General features: G+C 45.7%; 2 protein-coding genes across 3 annotated transcripts in view; both read right to left on the bottom strand.

Moving 5' to 3' along the window:
• Positions 1–238: 238 nt before the first annotated feature.
• On the bottom strand, positions 239–11,464 carry tfcp2l1 (transcription factor CP2-like 1). The gene is made up of 15 exons (XM_030111570.1): positions 11,403–11,464; positions 11,056–11,204; positions 9,286–9,359; positions 6,354–6,459; positions 4,469–4,575; positions 4,238–4,390; positions 4,049–4,159; positions 3,626–3,723; positions 3,220–3,271; positions 3,029–3,122; positions 2,853–2,943; positions 1,697–1,779; positions 771–913; positions 427–478; positions 239–349 (listed from the first exon to the last, which is right to left on the bottom strand). The coding sequence occupies exons 1-15, from the start codon at positions 11,462–11,464 to the stop codon at positions 312–314; spliced, it is 1,413 nt and encodes a 470-aa protein (XP_029967430.1). The 3' UTR covers positions 239–311.
• A 1,336-nt stretch (positions 11,465–12,800) lies between these two features.
• The window catches only part of clasp1a (cytoplasmic linker associated protein 1a), a 70,716-nt gene continuing 63,875 nt past the window's right edge, over positions 12,801–19,641 (bottom strand). For both annotated transcript variants that reach the window (XM_030111568.1, XM_030111569.1), the window contains 9 exons: positions 19,423–19,551; positions 19,094–19,241; positions 18,760–19,006; positions 18,455–18,511; positions 17,662–17,852; positions 17,461–17,589; positions 16,462–16,668; positions 15,794–15,910; positions 12,801–14,262 (listed from right to left, as the gene is read on the bottom strand). In XM_030111568.1, coding sequence (XP_029967428.1) covers positions 14,176–14,262; positions 15,794–15,910; positions 16,462–16,668; positions 17,461–17,589; positions 17,662–17,852; positions 18,455–18,511; positions 18,760–19,006; positions 19,094–19,241; positions 19,423–19,551 — 1,312 coding nt within the window. In that variant the 3' untranslated portion in view covers positions 12,801–14,175. The remainder of the gene's footprint in view (positions 14,263–15,793; positions 15,911–16,461; positions 16,669–17,460; positions 17,590–17,661; positions 17,853–18,454; positions 18,512–18,759; positions 19,007–19,093; positions 19,242–19,422; positions 19,552–19,641) is intronic.

The raw sequence follows: 19,641 nt of genomic DNA, 5'->3' as shown, positions 1-19,641 counted from the left end.
TATCTTGTCTTATTCTAGAAATAGTTTAAGTTGGTCCTCGCTATATTTATATCAAAACAGGACAGCAGCCTGATGCATTTTCTTCACTGTTTTAATTATCAAGATAATTAGCTGTCTTGTACACATTAAGGGAAGAACATTAGAAGCAGCAACACAACAATCCCAGTTATTCATGACAGATCATATCGACAATCAGTAACGACACAAAAACACGAAACAAGCAGACACGGTAAAGAGTGAAGCAGAAAGAATGCATCAGATTAGGTTCATTTACAATATGTACAATGTGACTGGTGTCCAGTTCCTGCCGGTCATTTCAACACGATGTGGAAGCCGTCTGTGTTTTCATCTGAGTAACAAAGAGCACAGAGGTCAACATGCGTGCACACAAACGTGCACGCACTGATCAGGTGGTACCGACGTTACCTCTCACGGTGCTGATGACGAAGCTCGCCTCTTCTCTGAAGTTCTGCACCATCTGGAAGGAGTCGTTGAAACAGACGTGACTGGATGTGTCGTAACAGTGTCATTCAAATAAAGCAGTCAGGTTCTGTTCCTGCTGCTACACACTTTAATCAATCCAGGAGGAAGTTTCTAGTGCCTTGGTAATGACTTGAGTCACTGTACTGAAGCTCCCACTAGTGGACAGACATGTGAACTACAGTGTTTTCAGGGTTCCTCGTGTTTCCGTGTACGTTTTCATTTTTAAAAATAGTTTCATGTTCAAACATTGTCATGTGAACTGAATCAGGTCGGAGCAGTCAGCGTACCTCATCACACACCAAGACGTGGATCCCGGAGGGTTTCTGTCTGTAGATGTGTATGATCTGCTGCGGAGTGATGCTGTACATCTTGGCGATCTTTTCCGACAGGTCCAGCAGCGTCAGCTCCTCCAGGTACACGGCCTGGTAGACTGCAGGGAGGAAAACACACCATGTTACATCCCAGTCACCTCCAAGGCCTTCTGGTCTGCGAGGATGGAAGTGTTGAGACGTCCTGACAGTCCAACCTTCACACTCAATGAGCTGGATTACCAGAAACGGTCTAAATGAGACCGATAGTGTAAGCTATCAGCTGTCAAAAATATGACTTGATCACAGGCAAACACTGTGTTCAAATGTAAGGAGAAAAATACAGATTCCTCAAAAAAAAGTTACAAACATCTGTACTGTATTTTCTACTCATCACATTCTTCAAAGTTGTTTCTAAAATAAATTAATTTTTGATACAAAACACAGATCGAGTCCAGTGAGAGCACAGACGAAAGCTAACGTGCATCAAACTGGAAAATAACAGTTAAGTGATCGAGTTCTCTGTGTTCGATTGATGCTCTGAGATGTTTTCCTCCTAAACATAAATTAAACTGGAGACGATACCAGTTGTAATACTTTGGATGTATCCGAGTCAAAAATGAATCAACTGGTATTTCATGTAAATAATTTATTTAATGCATTTTAATAGAAAACCCAATCCTCTCTCTCTGAAATGAAGTCACTGATATACAAAAAGAAGCAGCAGCAATAATCAGAAGTGTAACTACTACAGACAGAAACTAATTGTAGTTCTTTCTAGTATTCTAAATACTGCATGACTCAAAACTGTAAAGATCCAATTTTGAGGAAATAAATGTGAGACTGTGGTGCACATTATGCTGAGACACAATCCAAAGGATAATTAGTAAAAGAAGCACACTCACTGTCTCCAGCTCCAGCTTTGAGGGGAAGCTGATCTCTGGTCTGCTGCTGACACACATAGATGGTGAGACGAGGCTGAATGTACCTGAGAAGTCAGAGCACACACACACACACACACCGGTTTATTGGAATTTAACTTAGATCCAAACTTTGTCCTGAATGCTTTCAGAGAGAGAACAGTGTGAAATCCATGTTCAGTTTTCCTGACACAACCACCACATCTCTGACTCATCTCCATCTTCAACAAGCTGCTCTGTGTGATAAAACCATGAATCAATGAATACGGTCTCCCCAGAGAAGATCCCACCAACACTTCCTTGCTAAAGCCGAGTCGTAGCGTTCCGGCAGATTAGACAGGATGAAAGTGGCTCCTCTGTTAGTGCTGAACACACTTAATTCATACTGAGTTTTCAAATACGACGCACACAAGTCACACTGTCCACAAGTCCTTAAAACAAACAGAAAGCCCAGAAGGAACTTTTTTTAACCTTTGAAAAGAAATAAAGAATTGGAAATGAAGAACTGGAAATGACTGAAAACCAAACCGACAATTTGATTAAAACAATGCAAAATCAAAAGTACAACAGCTGCAGCTGCTGTAGGACATATTTTAAGGAGACTAACCTTTTGGTTGTTGTTTGGATGGTCATATAATTATCAGAATATATTAGTATACATCTTATGGGACCACTAGACTGGAGCTAAACAAACTGTTACAGCGATTAACAAAAATAAGGCTTAATCGTGGGCTAAAAGCTGAGGGACAAATTGACAGAAGGTTCTGGAAGCTGCTTTACCTGGATTAACAGTTATATCTGGAACATGGACAATAAATGTGACCTATACTATAATTTGTTTCCTTTTCATAAACCCAGAAAAACACACTAGAAAACACAATAAATTCTGTTTGTATGTGAAACTCCTGCGAGGTGATGAACCACAGCAGTTCAGCCACCAGGGGGCAGACCAGGTAAAGAGACAGACTAGATCCAAACCTCCTCTGCCAACAACAGCAGCAGGAAAACTGCTGCACAAACCTGATGTGCTGAGTTTGGCTGACTTAATGGTGTAAAACCAGTCACCAGGGTATTTGTTGAATCATCTTCTGTACATTGATCAGTCAAACTCTCTGAGTGTCGGCAGACTTCCGCAGCTCACCTTCCCTTCATCGTGTTGAAGAGGCGAATGCCATCAGCCGGACCGCAGATCTGGATCAGGTCCTCCCTGCTCATCCTCAAGAGATCCGCTCCTGCAGCGACAGCGGAACGTCTGCATCTCATCTCCAGCACACACTTCCTGCAAGCTCCCGTGCTGCAGGGATCTCCGGTTCTCACCTGAGAAGCTGCAGAAGAGCCTGGAGTACGGCGAGAACCTGTGACGGTGCAGCCACTGCTGAGTGTCCTGCGGCGAGCACGACGGCAGGAGGTGCTGCAGAAGGTGGCGAAGACGACGAAGGACAACAAGAGAAAATGAGCCTCGCAGCAGAAAAATGACCTGAACAAGAGAACACAGCTCCGGTACTCACATCAGAGCAGCTGGTCATGAACAGATCCTCCTGCTTGTTTGGGGAGCAGTTTCTGGAGAAACATGAACATAAGAGAGAGAGATCAGGTGATCGGCTGAGTATTTAGAAGTAACATATAATCCCTTGTAATACTGCAATCAATCTGGCTGTTTCAAATGTACATAAATCAGACTGCAGAAACCAGAGAACCACAGAAGTAGGACTGCATTTCTTGAATAATTCCATTATTGGTTACTACGTACAAACAAAGCTCAGCTTCACTACAATTACTGTGAAAATCTGAAACTTAGTGGAATATTTTCCCCATCTTTTGGATCTGTTTACCTCTCACTGTTCCAGAATCAGAATGGAAAGTGGTGACAGCCATTCAGGAAGGTATGATCTGATTTTTTTGATGCAGACTCACCCCTCAGGGAAACCGCAGGGTGTCGATGAGCTGTGGTAGACTGGAGACGGGGCGCTGCTGTGGCCGGTAAGGTTCAGCGCATGGGGCCACGGAGAACACTTCACAAAGGGAAAAGAAGAAGCAGTGAACTCCCAGGCTGAGATAATGGCACTGCAATGATACACCAACTTCAAATTGTCCTTCATATTTTGCACACAGCCGTGTTCTCCTCTGCGCTCCCATCCCAGTTTTTAAACTGAAACGTTCCTGCGTTTCTTCCTCACATCTGTTAGTTGCTAATGTTAGCTTAGCTTCCTTCCACACTGATTAGTCAACATTGGAGCTGAAAGAACTTGAATTGTCTTTAAACTGCTCATGCTTTAGAATGCTTTTGTGTTGTTGTGAATTTCATGCAGACTCCACACAGCTCGGTTTGTGTCTCACCTCTTTCAGCAGGGTGGTGTCATGAGATGGTTGATACTTCTCCCTGTCCTGAGGGGCCTTTTTATCCATCTTCTCTCTGTCCGTCTTCAGTTTTCGATCAGCTCCTTTAGGCTTAAGAGGAGAGAGAAAAAGTCAATCCTGGGTAAAAAAAAAAAACAACAAAAAAAACTGATTTTCGAAGTGTCGTACCTTGAAGACTTTGACCTGGCAGCTGGACGAGTGGACATGCTCCATGTATTCGCCGTGTTCATTGGTGGTGAAGGTGTCCACCTGGATCCGAAACGGCACCCCCTTCTCCCCGCCATGCTTCCTGGGGGTGAACTCGGTGCTGATGCAGTTCACCTAAAATGACAAGCAAATTCTAGAAAAGCAACCATGGCACCAACTTCCTGAAGAAGCGTGACGGGAGGAAGTAATCACCTGGATGAACACCGAGGCGTTCTTCACAGGATCCCAGAGGAACTCGATGGTGTTGAGGTGCAGAGGGTGTGATCGAGGCTCCACTATTCCCACTGACAGCGGGACATCTGCCAACAAGGAGTTAAAAAAAAAATCAAAACAAAAAATTGGGGTTTTCATGTCTCCCCTTATCGTCTTGTTTAAACATTTCTATGCAAATGAAGGATTTGAACAAACAGAACACAGCTCACAGTTGGTACTTTTCCCATCCAGTCACTACACTGTTTAAACAGAAAACACACTCGTGTGTGTCTTTGTACACACAGCACTGCAGGTCGGAGAGTTCAGCGTGAGCAGGTGATGCATTGTTACATGTTGGAGAAATGTGAGCCAGCTGAGACTAAAACCTTTTTTAAGTCACGACTGAAGTGTGGTTAAAATCTACTGAGTGTGTGAAAGCAGGTTAAAGCGCTTCGAGTCGATCAAACACGTTAATGGATGAATTCAGAAGCACTGCAGCTTCCCAGAACTGAATCTTTCCAATGTGACTAATTCTTCAGCTGTTTTCACTCAGTTACACATTTCATAATGATTCTCTTCATGATATGAATCAACGGTCATGTTACAGAAGAGAAAATGGGAAACTCCAAAGAGCTTCAGTTCTCTGGGACTGAATGTCTCAGTGATGCCAGAGGTCAGAGGGAAATGGACAAAGTGGACGGAGATGATACAGAGATGACAGGAACTCAAAGAACCTCTGGCTCCAACCTGCAGTGAGCAGAAGAACCTCTGGGAGCTTCTACAACAGCTGAGGAAGACCACAAAGGGGTCCCTGCAGGAAACTGAGACTACAGTTCACACAGAACCACCAGAACTGGACCAGAGAAGGTCTGAGGAGTCTCAGTTTCTGGTTTGGTTCAGCTACTGCTGTTATGGTTTGGATGAGATTTTCTTCCTCAACCGAGCAGGTTGGAGCTCCACAGTCTACCTGAGGATGTCCATCCCTTCACGACCACAGTGGGTCTTCTGAGGGACACTTCCAGCAGGAAGTCACAGCAGCTCACCAACCTCTGGGGGATCTACTGAACACCTGAATGAATCAACGAACTCAGTGAGTCAGTCCTGCTGACTTTCCACTCGCACGTCGTTATAAATTCACACATGCATGCAAATTATGTTTTCCTAACTTCCACAACACTGTGTGTACTGATATAAGAGCAACATAATACATGCTGGATTACTAAACTGAGAATTTTACCAGCTAAGAACTCATCATGAGCCTGAAAACTGTTTAAAATTGCAAAAAATGAAAACATAAGAAATTAGGAGACACTTTATTCATCCCTCAGTCAGAGAATTCAAGGTGTCCATCAGCTCACAGTGTATTAATTATAGAAATAATACAAATTCAGTTTCATCATGACAGCAATAAAAGCTAAAATAGGCAATTAGGATGATAAAAAAAAACCCACGGGATTCAGTAATAGGTAATTACAGCATATAAAAAGTTGATAAGGGATTGAGAGGATATCGTGCTTATGTTTTAGAGTTCAAGATTATTTTTTTCTAGTAATTTCATTGACGTGTGTGTTTGGTGCTTTTACAGCTCTTTGGTTCATGCAGATTTCAATCAGAATTTAAACTGCACCATAGAATCCGACTTTCCAAGAAGACTAGCCTGTCTTTTTTTGGTGTTCAGTGGAATTTGTATCAATAATGCAGCAATCGTCCCACGCGTGGTTCCCACTGGACTGAACACTACAGGCATGAGGACTCCTGTCTGTGGACTAGCAGTGTGGACATTCGGGCGTTCACGTTAGGCGGTTTGAATCCCCCATTTTATGGATTTGTTGAGTGGTCCACTATTTAAAGAAGTGAAGTGTATTCCGAGTGGTGTGTAGCTCACCGACGTCCAGGATTCGGTCACCGGGCCGGTTCCACCTCCAGCCCTCCAGCTGCTGGTGCTCCATGTACTGCAGCCGGCGGTCGTGAAACACCACGCGCACGATGCTCTGCGAACAGGTGGGATGGGGCGTCAGGATCCAGGACAGTCTCATCAGGAGCTCACTTTATGTTTACCACAGCCGCCTGGAAGAGCCGCGTTTCATTTCAGCTCCTTCCATTCTAAAATCACACAGGTCAAACTTCAGACGCAGTGAGAGAGGCGCTTTCCTTCAGCACAGCAGAGCAGAGCGCCCACGCTCTTATTTAAAGACTCCCTGGCCTGGATGGAGAACTTTGAACCCTGTGACTGAGCCCTATTGTCAATTCATGGAAGTGAACTAAAGTTCAGAAAATAAATGCCTTTTTCAAATCTCATTTTGCATCAATTTTCCAACTTATTCCAAAGCTAATTAAAAAAAAAAAAAAAAAGCTAAGTAAGGGAAAACCAATCCACAAAGGTAAATAATGAAAACTGCTACAAATGGCTGGTTAACATGGAGAAACATGTTGAAACAGAATCAAAATTGCTAAAATAGCTATGACTAAAATGGCTATTAAAAAAAGGATGATTGCTAAAACATCCAAATCCACAAACAAATCGGGCATTTTTTGCAGTTTTGGGGATTTAGTAGTTTTAGCAGGTTCAAGTTTCTGTCCTTTTCCAATGTTTGACTCAGATTTCCAGTTTTACATTTTTTCTTCTTTTTTTCTTTTTTTTATTTCACCATGATGTTTTGAAGGTTACCGTGTGCTATAAAATGAAAATCAGATTCTGCTTTAGTGAGTCCAACAGTGTTTGGCTTCACTGTCCACAGAAATGACTCACTAAGCTTAAAGCGGCAACGTTTGTGGAATAAACTTAAACTCTTGTGGATTTCTCAGACGTTACATGTCAGTCCCCAGTAGAAATCAACGAACTCCCCCCTGTGATCCATCTGTGGACTTTTCAGCCAATTTAAGCTTTGAACACAGAGTTGACCTTTGCAAACACAATGAAGAGCTCAAACTCCACCCTACAGCTGAATTTATCTTCAGTTTTGGAGCTAAAAAGTACCTTGAAGTTCATTTATTTTCTGACTTATGTCGAATACAGAGAGACATTTCAGATGATCTGTGGGACAGATGATGAAATGTGCTCTCTATACCGGCTCAAAGAAGGATTTTAGAGACTACATTGGGACGAAGAATCCCCGTTACCAGGACATGGACGACCTGTGAAAGCTCGCAGCGATGGAATATTTCACTCATGACTGAGCACCACAAGTCAAATAGCTCTGGATCCAACACGTCATGCGTTTGTACAGACGCCAGCTGTCCCCGTTCCCTCGTTACTAGGCTGCTACGGCCAACACGGCCGAGCGGAGCAGCGGCGGGCTGACGACGCAGACACGCCGGGGGTCGGGGGAGACGGGGGTGAACTCCTAATGTATGGCTGTGGTCAGTGTTTGTCCATAAAACCCACTGTGCAAGTTTCACCTGATTGGACGTTCAAGAAAACACTGGAAGCAAGACCACGGCAATTCCAGACAAGCTGGGATGTTGAGTGTAGCAGTCCAAACTCATGCTATCAAACTCAGGATTTCTAAAGCTTGCACATTAGGAATTTGGTGGGAAGCTCCATGTTTTGGAAAGAAACAAGGAACTGAAAGAAGTTGAGCTAAGTGGGAGAAAACGTTGAGATAAGACGAAGACTTCTGGAATCCACACCGCATCACAGCACTCGCAAATATGAAGTAAGACCCAACAATACGTTTGCTTCAGATGGTGCAAACGCTTTAAGTGTACTCTGAACTGGTAGTATCGCTCCATTGGTTCATATCTATCAGCCTTTGGGTAAAGGAGGAAAATATTTCACTGCAGCCTTCGGCACAAAGTTAACATATTGCACGAGTTAAACTGGGCTGACTGCAAACTGAACTACTGGGGGGAATCAGAAAACTCTTCCTTGAACTCCCATATTGAAGGGTAGTAAGACACTTTCAAGGCTACATTTTTGGAACCAAGACATTCACATCAATTTTGTTGAATGTTGTAATTAAATATCACAAATATCTCGCTGCCTTGATGTTGGTTAAACATGCTTAATTGTAGCTGAGGATTGCAACTGTAATAAAAAAAACAAAGCATCTAATGTTGATATACTTGTGACAACAGTGCTCTCTCTCTCTCTCTCTCTAATTGGACCCAAATTCAGACCTCAACAACCCTGAAAACAGCTTACATCGTGGAACATTTTCAATGCAGTCAGTCTCTGAAAAAACACTTGGGCCTGCACATGCATGTAAATAGTTTCATTGCTCACGTGAGAGTCGATTAACAGCAGCAGATGCACATTAACATTTACCACACCATCATCTGCATATAGTGAGCCATTTCTTACATACAGCAGATACAAACACAGCTTAAAGGAGCTTAAATGTGTTCTTTGGTTGCATTACAAAAACTGCTTAACACTTACGATGCAGCATTTAGTGTGTGTGCGTGTGTGTGTGTGTGTGTGTGTGTGTGTGTGTGTGTGTGTGTGTGTGTGTGTGTGTGCGCCCATTCTAAGATACTTGTATTGTGGCGAATCATCACATCATTTCTGTATTTGCATTTCACACATTGTCCTAATGTTTGTGGAACCAGTGTTGGGACGTGAAGACGCTCAAAGAGAGAAGAAGGAAGCAACAGCAGAGAGTGTGTGAGTGTGTGTTTAGGGGGGAAAACGATAAAGGTGAGACTGGGTGATGGTACCGAGCTCTCCGAGGCCGACACCCCGCCCCCCGGAGAGGAAGGTTCGAGGGACCTGCCACGAACCAGGGGAGCAGAGCAGAAGAAAGAGGCAAGAGGTCACAGGGAAGTCAACAAACGAGACAAAAAATAAACAGACAAACAGAATACCTTCCACCTACCTTTACATATTTGCTGCTTATATCTGTATACTCCACTAGTTTTCTGTTAAGCATACGGATTTCGTAGGACTGACCTACATTTTAAAACATTAAGAAAAACCTGATTAAAATTGAAAAATGGGAAAAATCAGTCAATCAGAAAGGATAGATTGAATCAAATTAGAAACCTTTTAAGCCAACCAGTTGATAACTTCTGCAAATCTCCAACCAGATCAGATGTAAAGCATTAGGTTTTACTACGAACGAGGGCCAGAGTAGCTCCAACTGTAAGTGTAGCTTCAGATTGTACAGCTTAGAGGCCCATCGGGGCAATTAACGTCTGATCAATATATCCCAGCCTCTTTTTATTGACTCCAAAATAAAGTACAGCAGAGCAATAAGCAGATATATTCATATAGAGTGGTTACCAAAGTTGACAAGGAGACAGAAAATAACACAGTGGACCAAAGTACGAGAGGAAAGAGACACAATTCAGACCAATAACCAGCAGAGAGAAGCTCATGTTGTAAACATTGGCTTATGTGGTCAACCGACAGGATTTATGCCATTTTTATGGATGTGATCAGTAAGGTGTCCATCTGTGGAAGCAAAAAAAAAAAAAAAAAGGCCACTGGAATTTTAAAAACAAACTAAAGCAAAACAATTATTCACAGCCTCTGAATATGTGGAGTGTCTCGTCTCATGTCTATAAAACTCCTTCCTGCAGAATATCTTTGAATGAAAGGCTCAGGTTTTCAAATAAGCTTACACCTGAGCATGATTTTTAGTCTGTGCTCTGTCTTTAAAAGGGTTTATATTTTAACACAATGTTACCTGATAAAGCACTCAATTTAAACCATGTTTCTACTTCTCACAATTGTGGAGATTTCCCTGCAATAACAGCAGAAATCTTGTGCCAGCTTGAGGCTTTTATTTTGAAATCTAGCAGGTTTTCACGTGTAGTCTGCAAGATGTTCATTTTTGTTTCATCTTACAAATTTATCTATATCATGATGCACAATTTACATAGCATAAAGACTGAAGAGAAGCATGTAAATCAGACAGAAAGGCCAGACTGAATATGGCCAATAAACAAAAAATTGTACAGTGAATTTTTTTTAATAACTGAAAGAGTTCTAATTACATCTTCGAATAGAGCAGAAGTCAGAAGAACTTAAAAATATATTCCTTAGTTTAACAAAATCATTGTAACATTTAACTTGTCTAATTTTATAATTCATTCTTAAAAGTAGCAGGATTTTTTTTTTAATTTAACTCCTACTGTGCCCACCCTGAGGGTCTCTGGCGCCCCCTGGAGGAGGCCACACGTGACACGCTCAACACTAATTTTACAAAAATCTAGGTTAAGTTTCTTAAAAGATTTAGGAACTTAATAATTTTCAGAAAATTCTGTGTTTTTAGTAGGTGGGTCACTATTAGCTCCTTTATGTAATTTTAATGATTTGTTATTGCTTGTTATGCCTGTTATTTCACATTATTTAAGCATTAACAAACGTTTTTTCTTTTTCTTTTCCAGTTAAGGCATGCATTATCATATGAATGATTTTGACAGAAAATGAAACATTTTGTTTAATTTGAAAACGTTTTTTTTTTTGTTTGCTTTTGTTTTTTGACATTTCAGGGTAACTGTCATTCCCAGTTTTTGTGGCTTCGTTTTGCTTCCACAGACAGCCACGGAGAACTTTCTGCACACGTGACGGTGTGAGTGTGACAACATGAGCTCCTTCACGCGCTCGTCGCTCACGTTCCGCTGGCGGGACGCGCGTTTACCTTGGTTGAGGTAGGTGAGCGTCTCCTCCTGCAGCTTGACGGCCGGGGACGTGGCGGCGCACAGCACGTAGTGGAACGGCGCCCCCCGGGCGTCGCTCCGGGCCAGCAGCCGGGATTCCTCGCTCTTCAGGAAGGGAGCCAGGGCGTCTCTGAGGGGCACAAGGAGGGGCTGAACCACTGCTCCACCGGGACAAAATGTGATGTTCTCAGGGAGAAAAAAAAAAGTGGTTGTTTCTGCAGGAATAAGTGGAATTTGTTCTTCTATGAACTCCCCCACACTCTGACTGAATGTGCACATTTGACCGAAGTGTCTCAGTGTTGTGCCTGGTGTGAGTCTCCTGCTTTACCTAATGTAACCAGCAGAGTGCTGGTGGTGGTAGGACTCGGGCTGCGAGTGGCAGAACAGCATGTTCTCCAGCGCGGCGTCTTCTTCTGGCCCCGGACGGAGACTGAGAGCGGAGGCTGAGCACCGGCGGCAGCTCGGAGGAGGTCCGGTCTGCCGAGCCGCGCCGCTGCGCGCGTCTTTTTATACCGAAGCTCACTGACGTCACTGCGAGAGGGCTGGCAGCGCGTGCACACCTCGAATAACCTGAGAGGAGGGAAGCGGCAAACAGAGCTGCTCTAGAACCTGGAAGAACCTAATAACCGAGCAGCTCTAGAACCTGGAAGAACCTGAGAACAGAGGAGCTACAGAACCAGAGCGGAGAGAAACTGATTACACGGCAGTCCTAGAACCTGAGAGGAGAGAACATAACAGAGCAGCTCTGGAACCTGAAAGAGAACACAGATGAGCTCCAAGAAAGATCAAACAGAAGAAGCTGCTCGGCCTGTACGATGGAGGTGGATTAACATACCTGGGAAAAGTCTGTTTTCAGGATCGTCACTCACTGACATTCTCAGTCCAGAGCAGCGCTACCATGAAGCTGCTTATCAACTCGGTAATTTAACCCAGGCTTTACCAATCCTGATCAATGTGAGGTGGCGTTTGCAGCGTCTGACCAATCATAACACGGAGAAACGCTGCAGAACAGCTTACATAATAGACGAGGGAACAATTATTCTCCAAAAATATGAACTCAATCACATCGTAAAGCAACGCCGCTGCTGCAGCAGAGGCCATGACGCCATGTTGACCCCGTTAATCCATAACCTGCTGAGATTATACAATATTAATTCAATGTAATAGTATAAACATACAGCACTCTGATCACACACCATTCCAGCACTGCTTCCTCAGTGTCTTTCATAGTTTTTCCCTGGCGCCCCGTGTGAGTTTCCACGCTTTGAGTTGGAATATTAATTCCTCGCCATGACGGCACCAGTCGTCGTCCATAAATTCATGTTTGTGCAGTCCTGCCATGTGTGACCATTATTAACAACCTCATGATTTCAGATGCAATTCTAGTGGAGCTAAATGAACAATGAAGAACAAGAACAAAAACATCCCTCGAAGCACTCAGTGACAAGGCTTTATGTTAAAGTTTACATAACAGAATCCAGCTCCGCAGTTCAGGCCGCAGGTTAATGTTTACTCTGGTAAATGGATGAAGGAGGATCCACACCAAGCTGTGCTTTTTTTTTTCTTTTTTTTCACAAACCTTTCACACAACAAAAAAATTGAGCCAGAAGACAAATGAGTTCTCAATCAGTTTATTTCTTGAGCAAACAGTTTCTTTACATCGTTGCAAACCGATCAAGGGTGGATGTTAACAAAAAAGAACAAAAAAAAAAAAGCTTCTGTACAGTTTCGTCATGAGAACCAAATAAAATCAAATAAAATATATAAATACAGGTTTGAATCTTACATGAGCGACGGAGACAGGAGAGGGACAGTGTACTGTTCGGACATGCATAGTGAGCAGCTGGAGGCGGGCAGGGGTGGAGAGAACAAAACAAAACATGGAAATCCTGTACATTCATTTACTTAAATACACGAACCGGGTCGTCCTCCAAGGGAGAACAACTGTCAACTCAAAAAGTTCAACAATCGGCAGAGCCACACGGAAAATGGGAACAAATCAGATCATCCCACTTGACCGAAATCCGACCTCCTCCAATAGAGTTACCGTACCTTGGGGGGGGGGGGTCAGCTGATTTATAAAATGAGAACCAAGCAATTAAAGCTTTTCTAAAACTCCTCCCTCCCTGAATACTGAGACAAACAAAAGCTCCAATCAGCAGCAGGTTCACTCAATTCCCCACACAGACGTGACAATGGTACAAGTGCACTTGAACAGCTAAAAGACCCCCGGATGCTCCGGGGGCAGCACGCCGGCGGCACGCCGCTGACGCCCGCAGGACGCCGCTGACGCCCGCAGGACGCCCGCAGGACGCCGCTGACGCCCGCAGGACGCCCGCAGCACTACATGCATTCTTATTTCGCCTAACGTGCAAAGAACTGATGATAGTCGACCTTTTTTTTTTTTCTTAAACATGATGGAAAGTTTTGTGAAGCAGGTGTATGTACAAAAACAGCTGGGTGTGTGTGTGTGAGTGTGTGTGTGAGTGTGTGTGTGTGTGTGTGTGTGTACCAGAGGAGATAACACTGCAGCTCTCTCAGCCGTCCTGCAGGTTGCGTTTCCTCTCGAATGTCTCTCCATATTTACAAAGGTCTTCCAGGAGTCACGGCGCAGGCTCGAGTCCAGATTAAAAGCTCTGGACTGGATCCAGACCGCGTCCTCCTTCACAGGCGCTTGATTGTGATTTTTTTTTAAGACAAAAGCCGCCAGTTTGAACCGCGGCTTCACCTTCTGTACCTCAGCATGAAGATCTGCACTCTGAAGGATTGTCGGTCATGTACCGCGGGGATCGAGTTATTTCAGTACCTAGTGGAGTTAAGATTACAAAATAAAAGTTAAAATCAGGATCTTTGAAACAACTCAAACAGTGCTTTCTCATGTTTCTGTCAAGCTTCTTCTTCTTTTTTTTTGTAATATGAGCAACGTGTGAACTGATGACCATCACTGGGCCAGCCAAATGACACTTCATCCCAAAGAAAGGCGAGTGGATGATTTAATCCAGGAGGAAGTGCTGCTGCGCTCCTTCAGCTGAAACCAAACATGGCGGCTACATTCAGACTGCAGAGCCAGGGGGGGTGGGGGGGGGGTGCAGCGTCTCTCATTAGCTGTGTGAGGAGATGTCCGACGAGCTGCTGCTGTTGCTGTTGGTGGTCTGAGCTCGTTTGATGTACAGGTTCAGTAGCTTCATCTGGGAAACATGAAAGCATGAGTCAGGCAGCGGGAAAACCTAAAAGCAGTTTGAGGTTCAGTGTCCTGCTCAACGGCACTTCGACAGACAAGGGAATCAAACCTGCAAACCGTCCGACTGAGAGACGACCCGCTCTACCAACTGAGCCACAGCCGCCTCAAAACTTGTCAAAACTGCACAATACTACAAATTAACATCAGTTCCTATGTCCCAAAAGAAAAAATGTTCCCAAAATAAATCACATAAAAAAGAGAAAATAAACAATATAAATGACATTCAAGGCAGTTCGGATGTTTATGTACTTCCTACTAACACAGCGATGGTGGCATTTTGTATAAAAACACCTCCCAGACTGCAAATGGCATGCTGAAAACTTTGAGAGGAGGCTTTTATTTTGGTAACACTGCAGTGATTTCACTTCAACAGCCTGTTTTCATCTTGTTACAGTAAAAGGGAGTTTTTTCTTTCCACAGTTGCTTTTGCTTGCTCATGTGGAGCTGTATGGTTCGGGTTATTATGATGGAAACTGTTGTGTCCTAGATGAGTAGAAAAAGCTATTTTCATTGAAAAACTTTTTTTTTTTTTTTGCACAGCCAGTTTTGGCCTCTGGGCACCCACCGATCGATTTTCCGTTCAATTTTGTTTGCGTTGCACCAAATGCGACACAGTTATTTCAAGGCACTTCAAGGACAAAAACCAACAATTTCTCATGAGCAAGTAGAGGAGACAGTGGAAAGGAAAAAAACAAAACAAAACCTTCAACAGGAAGGAACCTGCAGAACCAGGCTCAGGGGTGGAGACTTTCTGCCGTTCCAGTTGAAGTGAGAGGACGGAATGACATTTTTCTAGCCGTCGGTTAAATCCAGCATTATTGGAAGGTTTTTCTGTGGTACTGTAGCAGCTTTCTGTTGTCTTACAGTGACATCTAGTGGTCATTTATGGTATGTAAGCATATACAGTATTTAAGACATAAGTTGCTTCTTTACATCAGCTCAGGGAAGTCACAGACTATAAGCCAAACCCGTTTCAGCAGTTTGGCTGGCCATGTGACTGACATTAAGAGGTGACTGAACAATCAGTACATACCACGTGTGACCACTAGATGTCACTGTATGACAACAGAAAGTGGCTACAGTATAATTTCCGAGGCTAATCGTGGGCTAAAAACATGATGGGCGGAGCTGGAGAGCAAATTGACAGAATGTTCTGGAATAGCAGCAGCTGGACCTGGATTGATTATCAGCCGTTACATCTGGACGTGGACAATAAATCTAATCTACATCTGTGTGTTTCCTCTTTATGATGTGTTTTTCAACATACGTGAGGGGAGGCGCCTTCCAGTCAGGAGAACCTGACCCTCAGACCTGAACTTTACGTAACTCAGCGGCCCTGTTTTTTAATTGGCCAGCTGGCTGGAACTGGCTGTGAGATACTAACCTGGGAAGAAGATAAGGCTCCGTGTCTGCTGAGAAGCTTTAGGTGGTGTGTGTGTGTGTGTGTGTGTTTGTGTGTGTGTGTCACTCGTCACTACCTTGCTGCCCGTGAGCTGTGCCAGGTGGGGTTTGAGCTCCTCTCCAATCACAGAGTAGATAGCCACCAGACAGAACACGCTGGCCTTGCGAACGCTGCTCTCGGTGTTGTCATAGCCCTGCGGAGAGAGCGGGCAGCATCAGGCGCCGCGTCCGCGCACAAGTGCACGCACGTACACACACACGGGGGGTCAGCAGGAACGTGGGAGGAGCCGCAGAGAGTGCAGAGTACACGCAAACACTCTCAGGGACAAATAAGGCAAATAATTCCCAGTGTCCAAATATGAACATTGTCCAAATAAGCCTGTTTGCAGCCCGGAGGGGTGTTTCTGCTGCGTCTGCCCCCAAAAACCCTGCTAACCCGTCCGGTTCAGCACGGCGATGAAGCAAAAACATTCACCTCAGAGCTTAGAAACGCTGAAAGTGAGGAACAGGACGTGTTTACTGTGGTGCAGCACAAGCCTCCATCCACTGCTGAATGTGATTTATCCATTTCAAACATGAAGTGTAAAGTTAAATATTGGAGTATCTCTACAGAGGCTTGTGACACTGGGCTGTAGCTGGATTTGTGATCCAGCAGGGGGCGCTCTAACACCCGGCTGATGCTAACGCCTTGTTTTTGCCATGCGTGAGGAAGGCGGCGAGCTGCGGCGGCGGCGGCGCTGTGCACCTGCAGCAGTCCGGGGATGATGTCCGGCAGCAGCTGCAGTAAGGAGTCCTTGGCGATGCGCTCGATGACCTTGGTCTGCATCTTGATGGCGGCCAGGTTGATGGGGTAGTCGGCCGTCTGCACGATGGGGCACAGCACCTTGATGCACTGCTCGGGGTGGATGGAGCCCGCCAGGGTGGAGGCCGCCTCCTCGGCCGCACGCACCACCTGACGACGCAAGCACACACACACACACACGTTCATGTTTTGACCATTTTGAGTGTTTAAGTCAATTTTCACCACAGAAAATGTTTTTGCGGTTTAAATTTTTCCAGCCAGTTTAGCTGTCCTCATGGTTCTTAGTTGTTTTATTCTGTTCAGCTTGTCGTTTTTCTCTCTTTCCTTCCTTTGGACTTGCAGTAAAGGGAAAATGAGTCCACTGTTAGTCAATTCTTTCCCGGTAATTTTCCTCTGTACTGTAACTGTGACTGACCTGACCTCCGACCCGAGTGTCCCTCAGTGAGGGGTCAAAGGTTGGACTTGTTGTGTTTGGCTGTTCTTGTTAGTTACAGTATCATTGGCGGTTTCTTTTGAACAAAATGACGTGTGTGTGCGTGTGTGTGTGTGTGTGTGTGTGTGTGTGTGTGCGTGTGCGTGCTTATTTATGATGTTGGCCATATTCTGCAAACATGAAATAGATCTAGAAATTTTAACCTACAGCAGTTAAGGCTCTTAGACTCACCAGGATATGAAACAGTAACAACATCTGGATCTTTCCAAAGATTTGATTTATCTGAAAGTTGTTCTGAGGAATGATACATTCTTTTAATTGTGATTATTCTGCAAATAATCACTTTTTTTACAAGCAAAATTACTGAAAATGAATTAATCCAATGGTAGTTCATATTCATTCAGAAAAAACTGAATAATAAAGAAAAGTGCAAACAGACTGAGAGCAAGTCTGGAAGTATTTCTCTGAACAGGAGCGCTCCTCCTCTGCTGGTCTCCTCCTGTGTTTACCTCCTTGTGGGAGTCTTTGTGAGCCTCCAGTGTCTTCATGATGGTCAGCTCGGCGTAGTTCTTGAAGCGGGCCGGCTGGTTCCTCAGGATCTCCTTCAGCACCCGCAGAGCCAGAGCCCGGATGGTGTGCTGCGGGACGGAAAGAAGAACGCCGTCAGTCCACAGCGGAGCCGCCGGCGCCGAGGACCCGGCGGGACGTACGTCTTTGTCTCCCAGCGTCTCCAGCAGGAGGAGCAGGATGGTTTTGAAGTGCTCGTCCCACACGGCCAGGTTGTCCTCCCGCGTGATCTTCAGCAGCTCCACCAGGGCGCCTTTCCGCTCATCGGACCGCTCGTTGTGATTGGACAGCTCCTTCAGCAGGTCGGCCACCATGTCCGAGTGGTCCTGACCGACTGAGGGGGACGGAGGGGGGACAGAGGGACCAGGGAGGAGGGAGGGAGACTGGTTTTATCTTCATATTTGATCAAACTGCTTCAAACAAAACAGTTAAAAAGCCTCTTTTAATTCTGTGACATTAAAAGGCTGCACAAAAAAGCGAAAATTCATTGTTATGTCAAACTTAATGCATGTAAATGATCCATATGGAGTGTTTTATCTGAGAAAATACACTGCTACTGTCAAGTAAATGTGTCGGGGGGCAGGGCTTGTTTTCATTTTTCCTCGTTTATATTTTCAGGAAGAAATGAAACGTGGAACTATTTGGACAAGGCAGTTAGTTTCATGATGTGTTGTTGGTTAATTAGCAAAGCAGAAAAATAAGATAAGATTCAACGAAACTAGAATCCAGACATGTTCAGGTAACATGTAAAGATCAACCAGGTTTCAAAATAAAAGCATGAAAAAAGCTGATCTTTAATAAGACTATTGACGACACAATATGAGACAAAGCTGGAAGGTCAGGGTGGGGGTGGTGGGTTTGGGGGTGGGGGGGTCAGTAAATGCACGGGGTGGGTTAGGAATAGGTCGGACTAGTCGGAGGGCTCGGAGGTTTTACCAGGAGCAAAGACCTTTGGGAGCGTCATCTTGTTTTCACCGCTCTCCTGACGTCGGCCTGTGGAGGGGGGAGGGGGGGAAGGGGGGGTGAAGATGGAGATGGGTCGGGTGGGGGTGGGGGGGTGGGGACAGTGACGACACGGGAGAAAGAGGATGTGATGACAACAATACGTGAAGCACAGACAGACGACGGACAAGAGAGCTCACTCATGACCGACCAGACGATGGGGGGGGGCGAGAGGTGAGGGTGGGGGTCAGGGGGACACTGAGGGGGCGGGGCAGGGCGGGGCGCATGGGCGCACTCACAGTCGCGGAACTGCTCCACGTCGTCGTCGAACACGGCCTCCTTCAGGGCGCTCTTGTCGTAGGTGCAGATGGTCTCCCCGAAGCCGTACGGGGCGAACTCGCGGCCCCGGGGCCCCGAGAAGGAGCGGGGGGACGGCGTGTTCAGCAGCGACGTCTTGTTGTCCAGGGCGGTGCGGCCCCCCTCCACCGAGTCCAGGCCCAGGCGGGCGTCGGGGCCGGGGGACGACGCCACGCCCTCTCTGCCCGCCTGCCAGGACAGGACGGATCGGGGTGCAACGTCAGGATGAACCCAAGATGACCTCTGACCTTCACATGACCTTCTGTGAGCACTCACTGCGTCGTCCCTCTTGCCGTCCCGCCGGACCGGCTCGTTCAGGTCCTCCTGGCTCCGGTAGCTGAAGCTCTGGATGGCCTCGGTGACGCCGCGGAGCGAGCTGTAGATCTCCTCTGAGTTCATGTTCTCCGTGTCGTACTCCATCATGCTGGCAGGGAGAGAGACGGGCAGGAGTTCATACAAAGCGCGCCTCGGCGGAGGAGGAGGGGTGGGGGGGGACGGGGCATAAGCATTAGTATTGACTGGGGTGGGGAGGGGGGGGAGTCAAAGCTTAAGAAACACTCGGGAGTTATTAAAAAAAAAATGCAGGGTCCAAGGCCGCCCGTTACCTGGGTGAGTAGGCTCTGCGCAGGACCCTGAGGGAGGGGGCAGCAGGGGTGGAGTGAGGCGGAGGAGGAGGAGGAGGGGCGGCGGGGGGGTGCTTTGACAGTCCGTCCACACCCCAACCCCATAACCGACTGTAGGGACAGCGCGGCCAAGAGGCAAGGATGGATGGACAGACAGACGGGGGTGGGGGTGCAGGAGACCAGCAGACGAGACGGGGGGGG

The sequence above is a fragment of the Salarias fasciatus genome, chromosome 16, assembly GCF_902148845.1.
Source record: "Salarias fasciatus chromosome 16, fSalaFa1.1, whole genome shotgun sequence".
Lineage (NCBI taxonomy): Eukaryota > Metazoa > Chordata > Actinopteri > Blenniiformes > Blenniidae > Salarias > Salarias fasciatus.
The sequence above is the reverse complement of the archived record's forward strand: the minus strand, read 5'-3'. Positions and strand labels throughout refer to the sequence as shown.